Raw genomic sequence first — 13,076 nt, 5'->3', positions numbered from 1 at the left:
GACTTAGACCAAAATAAATGACCTAATTTCAAGAAACTACATCCAGCCTGTGAACTCCAATGAGTGAGAGAATGTACCTGCTAAGCAATGATTAATAGATATATGCTCCTTATCATTATTCCTTAGGTCTTAGTCAAACTAGAGGGAATATGCTTTTCACATGTTCACTTTTGAAAGCACATTTACTTTCCAGGATACTGCAGATTTTGAGAGCATCAGTGCTCATGGCAAATAAACTATATGAGAAAGATAGAAATGCAAAAAAATTTCCTGGAGCACACATAAAGTTGGGGAGAAGTACTATTCAGGAACTCATTGCTCCTCCAAACACAGGCATTGTTTCTGCACTTAGTGATATGGTTACTGACTGACTGACAAAAAGCCATCGCATCTCCAGGGCTTGAAGAAGAATTTGAGCACTACTGCAAACATGGCACCCACTACACTCACTCCTCCATGACATCCAGCTTGGTATATTGTCACCAGAGCACTTACGCTAAATGGAATGTAGGACACTTGACTTACAGAGCAACCTTCCCACCCATCCTGAGCATGAAAATGCACTGTCAACAAGTCCAAAATGGACTACATTTCTTCAGAGTTCTTGGTCTACCAGAAGCTTCTCCAGAAAACCCCCAGATAATCTGAATGCATGCTAAAGCTGAAGGAGCTCTGCTTTAGAAGAACCAAAACAAAAATCCTCAATTCTGTCATAATTTTCATTTTCTGATTTTTTGTTGTTAGACTTTTGTTTTATTAAGTTATGCTTTATACACCCATTAAATTTCCAAATGTCCACATTGTTTAACTTCATGACATAAATTCAGAAGAATGGTATAATATGAATGTTATATTACATGAAAATAAAAATCAGAAAGTATTATCTATTTAGAAACAAAACCATCCCTCTGCTTCTGTCTATCACATCAACCCAACCATATTTCCAAGCATTTGGTTTATCACTCACTATATCACATGTATATATTGATTTTCAATGCCTGCTTTATCATGAATTAAAAAAGCAGTTGACCAATTATTGTTAAAGTTCAGACAACACAAAGTAAGCAGGGCACTCCAGTCCAGTCCAACTCTTTCTTTTCAACAAAAGGCATCGTTTCCTCAAAGACCCAAGGTAGTAAACTCAAACAATCTTATTTTGGGTGTGGAACTGGCCTCAGCCTCTGGTATGCCAGCACTTTTGGGTTTGCTTCTCTTTCTGTCTCAGATAGTCAACAAACCAATTTATGACTAGATTTAAACTATTTTTCTTGAAATTGGAAATGAAGTTTTGAAAATTAAACAAGGGGTGGGAAAAGTAACACTTTATGGTGTTACGACTAGGTAGTTCTCAGAGTTCATACCTACCACTTAGAACGTGAGACTAAGCCTTAAAATTCTCCTTGCTGTGACAGTCAGCATATGTGACGTGTTACCCGTGTTAGCGCAAACATAAAATATAGCACTGTAGCCCTGGAGTAACTGAATTATATTGCCACATTCGAGTGCTATTTTGCAGATTTTTCCAAAGGCTCTGAGCATCTATACCTTAATTAAATTTAATTTGGTTTTCACGTAGAGTGTTATTGAGCATATTCACTTTGCCATACACGTCAGCTCCAAATACATCATCTTCACCTTCCAACCACAGCCTCATGAAGATGTTTCCATGCGGGAACATTCAAATCTGATTTATAGTCCTATTGCAGCAACTAAGCAACTAATCTTCTAGTATAAATGTAACACATAAGAACAACCTGACTGAAACGTATAAATTCCACATATACTTAAAAATATTATTGTCTGTAATTTAATACAGCAGAATGTTTCTAAGCCTACCACCTTGCATGCAAAAGCAGTTTTTCAAGCATAATACTTAAATGGGTCATAGACACCACATCTGTCATTCTGTCTTGAAGTCTATGAGGCAAAACCAAGACTATGCTGGCCTATTGATTTTTCTAGCATTTGCTTTAATTTACTTAACCATTGAGAAATCCATCAGTACATAAAGGGCAACTGTCCATTACTGCCTCATTTGCAGACATTCCTTCCCCTCGTTTTTGGTAAATATTTCCCTTAAATTGCTATGTGTTTACAGTGTAAAAACGAATTAGGAAAGTGCTCACACCTGTTTCTGTTCAGTAACGGCTGCACTGAGGTATATGTAACGCGCTTAAAGATAGAATAAATATCTAGACATTATTACATCTGTGTGCAAAGGGTGGTAAATTAGATCCTAATTACATTAACAGGGATTCTGCCTCCCAGCTTAAATTTTACATGAGCACTCTGCAAAAATCCAAAAGCTCTGCTGTGGTTTCTTTATGAGCTGGTGATTGCAGCTACTTCCTATGCGGTCACTAAATATTCTGTTTACAAATAAATGAAGAAGCTTTGAGCCAACTTGCCAGGGTAATAATCTATTTTTTGCTCCCCCTCCCCTTCCCCAACAAACCCTCGCCACATATGCATGGCAACAATCAGGAGCCCTGGCTTCATCTAATTACTCCGTCACATAATTTCACAAATTGCCTTGTCACTGGGGAGCCAAGTGCAAAACACGCTCACAGTGGGATTTCAGGCAGCAGCTTTCATTTACTACTCATTCCTTGTTAAATTAAACACGAAAACCCCAGTTGTGTGAAAGAAGTCAAAAAGAATGCTCGAAAATGAGCCAGACATGTATATCTCCCATTTATGGTTGGCAGCAAGCATCAGTCACAAGAGGACTCCATGTGGCCCATTCTTAATTCGGTGTATCTGACATAGTCCACCACAACCAAGAGGCTGAGGACAAGTGGGCTACTCCAGAAAGCAAATTTGATCATCTATCGATGGGAAACATGAGCACGTAGGAAACATTTTGATGTTCTCCAGTTCCCTGTATTCTTTCCCCTTCCTGCAATATGAAATGCCTGCCCCAACCAAGCCTCGTGTATTTGTATTAGGCTAAGCCCTTCGAAGGTGCAAACAGCATGCCATGTTTCTACTCCAGCCAGAAAGAAGGAACCAAATTCTACTCATCTTTAAAAATTCTCCAACGAAAAGGTCATCAATCAAGTCCACGAGGTATTTGGTGTTTTCCTTTTAAGTATTAATGCTGGGCATGTTTCTGAAACACATTAAGATAAATGCTCACCCACTGCAGTACAGATGTGGGTGGAAAGGAAAACAGCGTACAGTGGGTGACATGACTAGAGGGAGTGAACCTGGGGTTACAGTCCTGGAAGCTGACATTTTTATATCAACAACTAAACACCGCCACTGGTAATTAAAGGTATTGCTTTGTAGCACAGGAGCCAGCGAGGTCAGGTACCTCTTTACATCACAAACTAGTCCCTTATGCATGTAGATTTGCCAGCATTATCTGCAGGGGGAGAAGGAGACATTAGCAGCAGCTGTCTCTCTGCTTTTACACTGAAAATTCTATTCATACAGACAGGTGGAGTAATTTAAAAGCCAATGTGGTGTAATTTCTATGTGACTAATGTCACTGCCTACTAAAATGCCACCATTACCACTGTTTATGGAAACATTACTAAAATTACATTTTATTCATAAGAATTTTAGGATCCTGGATATTACTAGCTTTGAAATGATCAGACCTTGGTGTCATACCCCAGAGTGGCAGCTTAATTCTCCAGGGTTTAGCAGCCTTCTTTGCTGAGAAACGACAGTTGGATGGTAGGTTCAAGAGTAATCGGGGGTGCATAAGCAGTTTCTTCTATCTCCATAAAGCAAATTATAGACATAGCTCATTGGCATCCTGGCCATGTGACAGGCAAAAAAATCTTCAAGGAGCTAAATTCTGTGTTAGAAGGTTTAGTCAGGATTTGCATGAGGAAAGATTCTTCACTTCCAAACCACTATCTGACCTTGCTAATGATAGACAGGGATAGAGATTTACATATTTCTGGAAGGAAGGCAGAGCAGTTTACAAGGTGCTTAAGATGTGAAATTCTAACAATTCAGAAATGATTATGGTTGCTATACACTGTCAATAGCTGCAGTTTATATTTTTGTAAGTGCAGATAAGTCTGAGGGAAAAAAGTCCAGAAAAGAAAGGACCATCCTGGACCATTGATCACCAATAACCATCAGATTGCATTATGAAGTTTTATGCCAAATTCTTTGGCTTACTTTTAGGAAAAAAATAAGCTAATGACTTAGCTGTGGGATGAGATTATAATTATGCCTTTGAAGTCCCACAATGGGACTTGATTTGCTCTAGGTTTAAGAGGCAACTTAGTGGAAAGCACATGGAAATTTGAGTCAGAAGATCCTGGTTTGAGCTCAGCTAGTTCCTAGCTTCTCTCCTTAAGAAAAATTATTATCTTTTAAACATTAATTTTGTCAACCTAACTCGCAGGATTATCCTCAGAATCCAATATATGTGAAAATATTCAGCTACGAAGTAACACAGAGAAGCATATTATACACTTACTTAGCCTTTTGATCAAGTTTTTCTGCAGCTACTAAAAGAACAGAATGATCCAATATCAAAATATCAAAGCAATTAATAGATCATTGTTTAAATGCAGAGTAAAAGTAACATTGTAGGGGCAGGAGATAATTATTTATTTTTAAATTGAGTCAAATTATTTTTATGGAGTCCCCCCACCCCCATGAAGTTTGGAACCTGCATTTCTTTCAATAATAATTAAGAATTATACCTAACAAGATGTGGTGGCATATACCTATGATCCCAACACTTGAGGGGCTGAGGCAGGAGGAGCGCTGTGAGTTTGAGGTCAACTTGGACTACATAGTGAATTCAGCACCAGTCTAGACTACATACTGAATTCAAGGCCAGACTAAAGTGCATAGCAAAATCCTCCCCCAAAAGCAACAATAAAAAAGAATGATCCCTAAACTTCTATAAATAGGAATAGGTATGATCTGCGTAATCCTTCTTAGCATGAGGCTTCTACACCTCCTGACTTTGGGTCTTCCTAGGACACCAAAATCACAGAACCATTTGTGTCAAAGAACAAATGAGAGTTCACGGACACTGCAAAGATACTAGCAACAAAGTTAATATGAAAAGGGTGGAAACTAGTCCAGAATAATAAGAACTGAAAGCAAAGACACCTGTAAGGCTTAAAATTCAAGTACAGTTCATTTGTTTCCCTGATGGGATAATACAAGAAGAATATGTAAATTCAAATATAACAAAAATCTCTATTTCAGAATATTTCAAATAATATGATGCCAAGAGATCTGTCTTATTAACTGTAGGATTTGTGTAACAACAAGATATTTAAGACCTAATCTTTCTTTAGATAGAGCAATACATTTTGTACTGGGACCCATGTTCACTGGGCTGTGCTTTGCTAAGTGAAGGCATTTGGCAATACCTAGAACAAACAAACTGAAAGGTTTTTGATATGTTAGAAAATTGCACATTATCACTCTTTCAGCTACTCTTTTGGTCCCAGAGGCCTCCACTGGCCAGCGAAAAAAGAAAGTGTCCTCCCTGAGTTCATGAGAACACTTCCCTGCTCCCGGCACCTCGAGATGAACGTAAGTCCACCAAATAGGCAAAGTTTACCAGATTCAAGCCTCTGCCAACAGAAGCCCAGCACCACGGAAACCCCTGTCATGAGTAATCATTTTGATGTGAACGTACACACTCGCTCTCACCATTACTACCTTGCACTATTAAGAGAGTAATTTTTACAACATCAAGGCATCCAGTATAATATAAGGAAGCTTTGGTTATGGCCAAGAGGATTTTGGGGACTGAGAAAAAGACCTTTGCCACTTGCTCTCCCATCAATGGTGGCCTTCTGACATGAAACGACATCAGTAGAAATAGAAGAATTAGGGCACTGAACATGGGCTAGTTAAGGCATTAAAAGAAGTAAACTACACTGCTTTTCTTCACTGGAACTAATAGAGATAGCAACAGTTCACAGAGTCTCAGAAAAACGCACATACACAAGTATGTACAGATATATGCTGTACTTACATATTAGTAAGAAAGATTGAGAAATCCTAAGATTGTTTCCAGTTAAACAAAGAGTTTCTGAAATTTCCTTGCATATAGATTTGTTTCAACTGATGAAACAACCAACCAAACCAATCCAAAACAAAACACTAGTATCCTTTCTAACACAAAACCATCAGTCAGACCGTCAGACTTTAAAGCAAGGTATTATCTAGGAATCGTAAACAGTAAGAAAGTAAATAGGCTTATGTAGTGTAAACTCCTAAGGGTTGCACTGAGTTTGGTAATATATTCACAGGTATATGTATGATACATCCATTTAAATCTGAAAGATACACTGAGGATGAACAGTTGCATATGCAATAGGAAAGTTTGATAGTTTACCTTCAAAAACTTTACTGCCACTAACGGAAATAAAAAGAAGACATAATATTGATATATGCTGTGAGGTATAAGCAGCTGGCCAGCGCTCAGTCACGTGAATCAGCAACTGTTCACTTAATACATTGTGCTTATGTGAGCACTTTTGTTTGGAACTTAATCTTTAATTAGCCCAATTAAGAATATCAGAGACCCTTGGGATGTAGCTCAATGATAAAGAGCTTGCATAGCCAGGGGTTCAAATCTTAGCACCACAAAAGAAGAGGAAAAAAAAAAAGTATACACAAAGTCAAACTACAGTGCATTCTTATCTTTGGACTGAAAACAAAAGGTAAATCTTATAATAATTGCTACACAGGCTCAAAAGTCCCATAGAAGAGGCACCAACCATCAGAAGAATGAATAAACTATATATTTGACTGAGCATAAAACTCTCAATCACATCCCAAAAATAACCCAGAATTGCTGGTCAGAGTCCATTTGTTTATGAGCCCTGTGTACCTGGATCGACGGGAAATTTTTAAGTTGGACTTTTGTCATTACTTTTGATCGCCCCCCTCCCACACCTCCTCATCAAGGGACTGTAATTGCCCCAGGTCAGAGGTGCATAGCTAGGAGCGGGGAAGAATGGCTGGGCATTGGGAAGGAGGTGTGCAGAAGGCTGGGAGAGAGCTTTGCCAGGTCACTAATGGCCTCTGGGGCAACAACTTGGAGAACAGGCTGATGCTTCCCCTTTGATCTTCTAACTCACAATGATCATTAGTATTAACTCCGATTCTTCTGGGTGAAGAATTCCAGCTGTAGCCCTTTCAGTTTACCTGACCTAAGAAAATTCATCACCCATCCCATTAGGATTCAATAACTAGCTAAGAAAAAGAAAAAGGCAGTTGCCCCAGAATCTGGAAGCCACCCGCTCCATGATTAAAACAGAATTTATATGATGCATAGCCCAGAAGAATTAGGGCATTCCTCCCAACCCCGATGTAATTAAATGATCTATCCCATTCTCCTCCTGAGACAAATGATTCCCACTTTGTTGAAAAACAGTCAAGGTCCTTATCTAATCAGAGTTGAAATACGCTATCTTCGAAACTATCTTTTAAGATTAAGAGAGGAGATGTTTTATCATGGAGGCCTGAATTAGTTTTAGCAAAACCTGGCATTGGCCAGAAAAGAAGTGGAAATAATTACTTGGAAGCAGAAAGTGATGATGACAAAAATGCTCTTCTGGTATACTGGAAATAGCTCATTTTTAATACGGTCATGGACATCTGAAAGGGAAAAATGTCACTTTTTCCCACCAGTTTTCAAGAATCTTAACATGCCTGCAGCTGACACATAATAATGAAGGAATCAGGTACCTGCCATCTCCAAAAACCACTCCCAGTGGCCCAGGTATATGAAAATGAAAATCAGTGAGAACGCGTTGAAGAAAGAATCACTTTTCTCAAATGCTTTGTATTAATTATCATGACTGACATTTTGGGGAAGGATTCACAAGCAGTTGAGCTATCTCACTATGTTTCAGGACAAACCCATTTCCCTCAGGACAGGTGGCTGAAGAACACAGGTAAAGCACACTGAGAATATTCCCTGATAAAACTCACAAGATGGAAGCGAGGGACAGAAGACGAAATGGAAATGGGAGGAGAGAAGAAAGCGCTATCTACTACCTACCTACCTTCAGACTTGTAGGTCATTTTAGAGAAAATGATCCTTCACTCACTTTAGTCAACAGAATGGGGTGTCTGGATATCCATTAGTATTTTTAAGTGGTAATAATAATTCATAATGTTCAGGGCGTAATTCTTCTAAAACCACAAGCAAAGATATGACAAAAGATGTCTCCAACAGATCTTGTCACCACAAGCAAAACCAATGAAACAACATCTGTCTCTTCTAGAGCATTCAATTCCCAATTCAATTCCATTTACGCCATCCTTAGAGTGGCAGGCCCGCAGGGCACTTTTCATCTAATAGTGTTTCTATGGAAACGCCATTCTCAACCTGGAAGATGCTACAGCCCCTCACACAGGCTTTATCTACAATGAACGGAAGTGCTCATAAATCAGAAATCAAGACACAGATTTAGCCACATATACACAAATATTTTCCAAGCTAGAAGTTCACACACAAAACTTAAAGAAATAAAAGAAAACAAAACCACATAGCCAATAGGTTTATCTGGTTTAGAAACAAAATTTGTCTCTATTGCAAGGCTTCATCTGAGGGATCCTCAGGACCAGGAAGGGGGGAGAGAGAGAATGGGAATGAAACTAATTTCACCTTCTGGACACCTCCCCCAGTTAACCTTCAGAGTCACTTCCCCGCCAGGCCATGGCAAATATTGACTCTTGAATGCTTTTTTCACCTGAATCTGCAGGTGTGTGTTTTAGACACCTCCCTCTCCCCAACTTTCAGGATTCCTGGGATACGCAGCCACTTCATTTAGGAAAACAAAGTCACTGCATATTAACTACTGTTCTACTTAGACTATATTTAAAACGGCAACAGGAAGAAAGGAAAAAAGAAAAATGATCCTTTTTTTTTTACCTCATTGATTCCTTTTGCTTTTTTTCATTGGGCTCTTGAGTATGTATCTTTGTATCATGATGCACTGAAGAAGCACAATATGCAAAACATACCCAGCTTAAGCACTATGGCATAGTAGGCTGTTTATAGTTGGAATAATGACTTAAAAAGAGGGAAAACCTTTGATGTGACATGTCTCTGAGCTGATTGTGACTATACAGTGACTCATTTGCAAATATTAAGTACTTTTTAATTGTTTGTAATAATTTATCTCCAGGCAAATGAAAACATTTCTAAGTGCTTTTTCTCTTCTCAATTTTCTCTTATTATCTAAATCATGTCAGTCATTCTTTTCAGTTCCAGGCAATCGTTTCTTTTAAGAGACCTCTACTATCAGTACTAGCAAATGTTCAACCAAGACTGGGCTGGAAATTTGCCACACTAAAATTTCCTTTTGCTCCATAATCAGCAAACTTTAAAACTTGTTTCCTTTTCTTTTATTGTTTTCATTATACACAAGTATGTTCAGTTCAACTTGCTAGAGACTGTGAGTCCAAAAAGGAGCTTTTAGTTCTCTCTTTGGAGTAGCAAAATGTGCTACTGATTAAATCTACCTATGGATAACTACAGACCAGCACATTTTTCTTCTCATGCAGCTGGGGTGCAAATCCAGAAAGGTTTTTTATTCAGGGCCTATTCTACGCCTCTAACACAAAAATGCTTGAAAGCCCTTTCAGGGGCAGAATGTTTTTTAACTGAATAAACTCAATGAAAGGATTGATCCATTTATTTTAAAAAGAAAACAATAACAATTTTCTTTCAGTAAGATGTGTGAGGTTTGAGAATAACCTTTTGGCATTTAAAAGATTCATTTACAATTTACAAATAAATTGTTATTGCTATTGTTTTAATTAGTCAGACTTTCAACGTCTCTTTTATACTGAGCAAAATTTCAGAAAGGATTTTCCGCATAAATAGCACTAATCTCATAATCTCATAATCATTTAAAATTTGTACACAGGCTTCCTAATGAATTACGCATCCTTGAAGACCTCTCTAAACTGAAAGTTACTAAAAGATTAGTACTGAGATGTCAGTTATTACTTACTTTTGGACAAACAATAATAACACTCTGCTTAAAATCTAGAGTTTTTTCCCATAGAATTTACTGAAATTAGGTACTAACTATAAACATACCTATGCAGTCCAGAAGGAGAACAAAACAAAGAGAAGCTGTCCCTGCAGATGGAAATCTGCTTACACTTATAATTAGAGAAGTGGAAGGGGACCCTTCTGATTGGGAGAATAAAAAGGGGTGAAAATTTCTAACTCTCCCTTTTGCTTCTGAGATGTTGTGTAAGCAATTAGTTTTTCAAAGGCTGTTACAACTATCCATATTTCCATATGGGCAGATGGCACTACAGTGGGCAGGGGGACAGAAATACCCAGTGCAAACCGTAAGGCAACTTCTATGAACAGTCATAGAAAGCCAAAGAGTCCATCCTTTTGTGCTCCTGAGAAGAATGGACTTCCCCTTCCAGAGCAGAGACACAGGCCAGCAAAAATCCCGACACTGAAGGCAACTAGCCAGGCTTCAAGAAATCAGGCAGCTCATGAATAATTTCTATTATATTTGCCCCAACAATGTAGAGTCCACATAAGCATTGCAATGCAGGTAAAATCACACTATTAGAAAGGATTTTTTTTTTGGCCCTGTGTGAGTGTGTGTGTGTGTGTGTGTGTGTGTGTGTGTGTGTGTGTGTTTAAAATAACAGAGCTCTCTGCAAGGTTCTTCACAAGGGTACGGCTTAGAAAAACAGTAAAACTGGCAGATGAATAAAATAACTTGCTTCTCTCTCTCTCCTGATTCTGTCTGAACCAATATTTGATTATATTTTATTTAAGGGCACATGAACTTCAAGCAAAGCCAAAACTCCTTCAGAGATTGAGATGGGAGCTGAACAATCTATTCATTCTTCCTGATAGGACAGGAAATAGAAATAGTTTGATTCAGATTTCAGGGTAATTGTCATTTCATCTCCACAAACCAGAGTAGTCAGCTGCTCAGTTCTGGTGATGAAATATTAGCACCCTTGCATGTACCTTTGACTAATTGTCACTTATCTAAATGTCACACTATTGTTTTTCAGGATAAGCCCTGCTTATCCTAGACCTCCTTGTCCACCTCCCACCCCCCCTGTTCGCTAATGGTTTCCTCAACAGGAAATTTGTACAAGGTATAGATCTCAAATATGTACATACATGCAACAAGTGTCAGATAAATAACGGTCAAATCTAGGTTAGCCTAATATGATGTCAAAATCAAAACATCTAAAACAATCTGAACCTTTGACTAACTTCCAGCATTAAACCTCTAAAGTTTATTCTAAAATGATCAGCAATCTAGATATTTAGATTCATGAAAAGAGAAGAGAGAAAAGTGTCTCTCTCTCTCTGTCACTCTTTCAAATCTGTCTGTCTGTCTGTCTGTCTGTCTCTCTCTCTCTCTCTCTCTCTCTCTCTCTCTGTTCTCTCTCTTCTGCGGCTCTGCATTTTACTCGCCAATACTGGAAAATGTAGATTAACTTATATCTTTAAGTATTATTGAAGGCATAGCCTCTACTCAGAGGAGTAGAGTTAAGGTGGCCTGCAAACAGTCCCTGAATTAATCACTTTGCATCAGGTGACTCACTGAGTAACATGACTTGGTTAATGGGCAAAAGAGCGTCGGTTAACTGTCTGCAGAAATGTTTGTGGCAGTGCAGAAGTAGCCCTGATGTTTAAGGGGCAGGGGATGATTTTTAAGGAAAACAAACCAAACTAAAGCATAAGAAATTTGCTCCTGACATTTAAAAAATTTCAAAAGATTTTAACATTCATTCATCAATGTAGATATGCTACAACCTGTGTTAATGTTTCCCTTTTTCTATTACTGAAAATCTGGTCAACATTTGCACTGATTTTAAAAAGCTATTTTATCCATAAATTTTAATTGTACTTTCTTCTTTAGATGTCATAACACTTATAACAATATCCACCAAAATATTATGATTATAAAGATTTTGAACATGAAATTCATTCAGGACAATAACCAAATAAAACATATCCCCCAAGTGGCATAAAGCCCAAATCCCTAGTTTCTCACATCTCCAGGAGAATTCCTGCAGTGAAAACAGCAATACTCACACAAACAATATAAACTGTTACTCTGCTTGAAAAGTCACAAGGGACTACACAGGAAGAGTGACTATATATTGCTGTTTTCCTTTACAGTTCTAAATGCAGAGACAACTTTCACTGGGGAGCTCGGACTCACATGGATATGTTGTCACGGAATCGGGTATATTCAAGCCACTTAGCAGAAAATTACGTGACCATCTTGCAACTTGATTGAAGTTTTTGTGGACCATTCATTATTAAGGTCCAGGAAGGCACTCACTAGCAATACTAAGTCTTTCTCTCTGCATTTGTCTTATTTTCTTTTTGGTAGTGGTTGGGTCTAAGTATTTCAGGCTCACACTTAGCAAAAACAACATAATGAACACACACACTAAAAATCATGAGTGCACACAAACTCCTAAACCTCCTAGCTTATGAAAGTTAACAAAATTGCAATAGAGAACTTCAAACAAAGTTCCTTATTTGGGATATGGAGGTGGGAAACGAGCTCTAATGCTTTGGTGAAAACTGTGAGAACACAGTGATTTAGGAAATATTCCAAGTCCAGAGGGATCATTTATTTTCTCTCTATCAAACCTGGTCATTGCCCATATTTAGGTTACATATGTCATTTAGAATCCACTTACTGTTAGATGCTGGAACAGCCACGCCCTCATGATATTTGTGGCTACTTTGGGAAAGATGCCACGCTTTTTGTGACGCTTTTTGTCCTTATCAGGGTCATCATCGTCACCTGTGCTGGGGGAAGCTACACTGTTGTCCAAGCCATCACCTGCAAACATAGTGAATCAAATTTTGACTGATGCTACCTTGACATGCTTTATTCAAATAGAATGCCTTTGGATATAAACAAAACCAAAAGAGCAATTTAAATGATTAATAGTTTCTTTGGTACTTTTTTTTTTCAAGACAAAGAGAAAGAACAAGACCTAGTCTCAAAAGTAATCAGGCCTAAAGAATTCTTCCAAAGAACAGTGCTAAAGGTCAAAGGGAATGGAGGGAAATATCCAATCTCCTCAGTGGTTTATTGCCA

The 13,076-nt window shown here is 38.2% G+C and overlaps 1 protein-coding gene across 2 annotated transcripts in view; it reads right to left on the bottom strand.

Moving 5' to 3' along the window:
• The window catches only part of Meis1 (Meis homeobox 1), a 127,920-nt gene that overhangs the window by 43,142 nt on the left and 71,702 nt on the right, over window positions 1–13,076 (bottom strand). For both annotated transcript variants that reach the window (XM_063229527.1, XM_063229528.1), the window contains exon 8: window positions 12,670–12,815. In XM_063229527.1, the coding sequence (XP_063085597.1) occupies window positions 12,670–12,815 (146 nt within the window). The remainder of the gene's footprint in view (window positions 1–12,669; window positions 12,816–13,076) is intronic.

Source organism: Cavia porcellus, unplaced genomic scaffold, assembly GCF_034190915.1.
Source record: "Cavia porcellus strain 051 isolate PalLab524CR breed Dunkin Hartley unplaced genomic scaffold, mCavPor4.1 scaffold_18, whole genome shotgun sequence".
Classification (NCBI taxonomy): Eukaryota; Metazoa; Chordata; class Mammalia; order Rodentia; family Caviidae; genus Cavia; species Cavia porcellus.
Note: the sequence above shows the minus strand (reverse complement) of the source record. Positions and strands in the feature narration are given on the sequence as shown.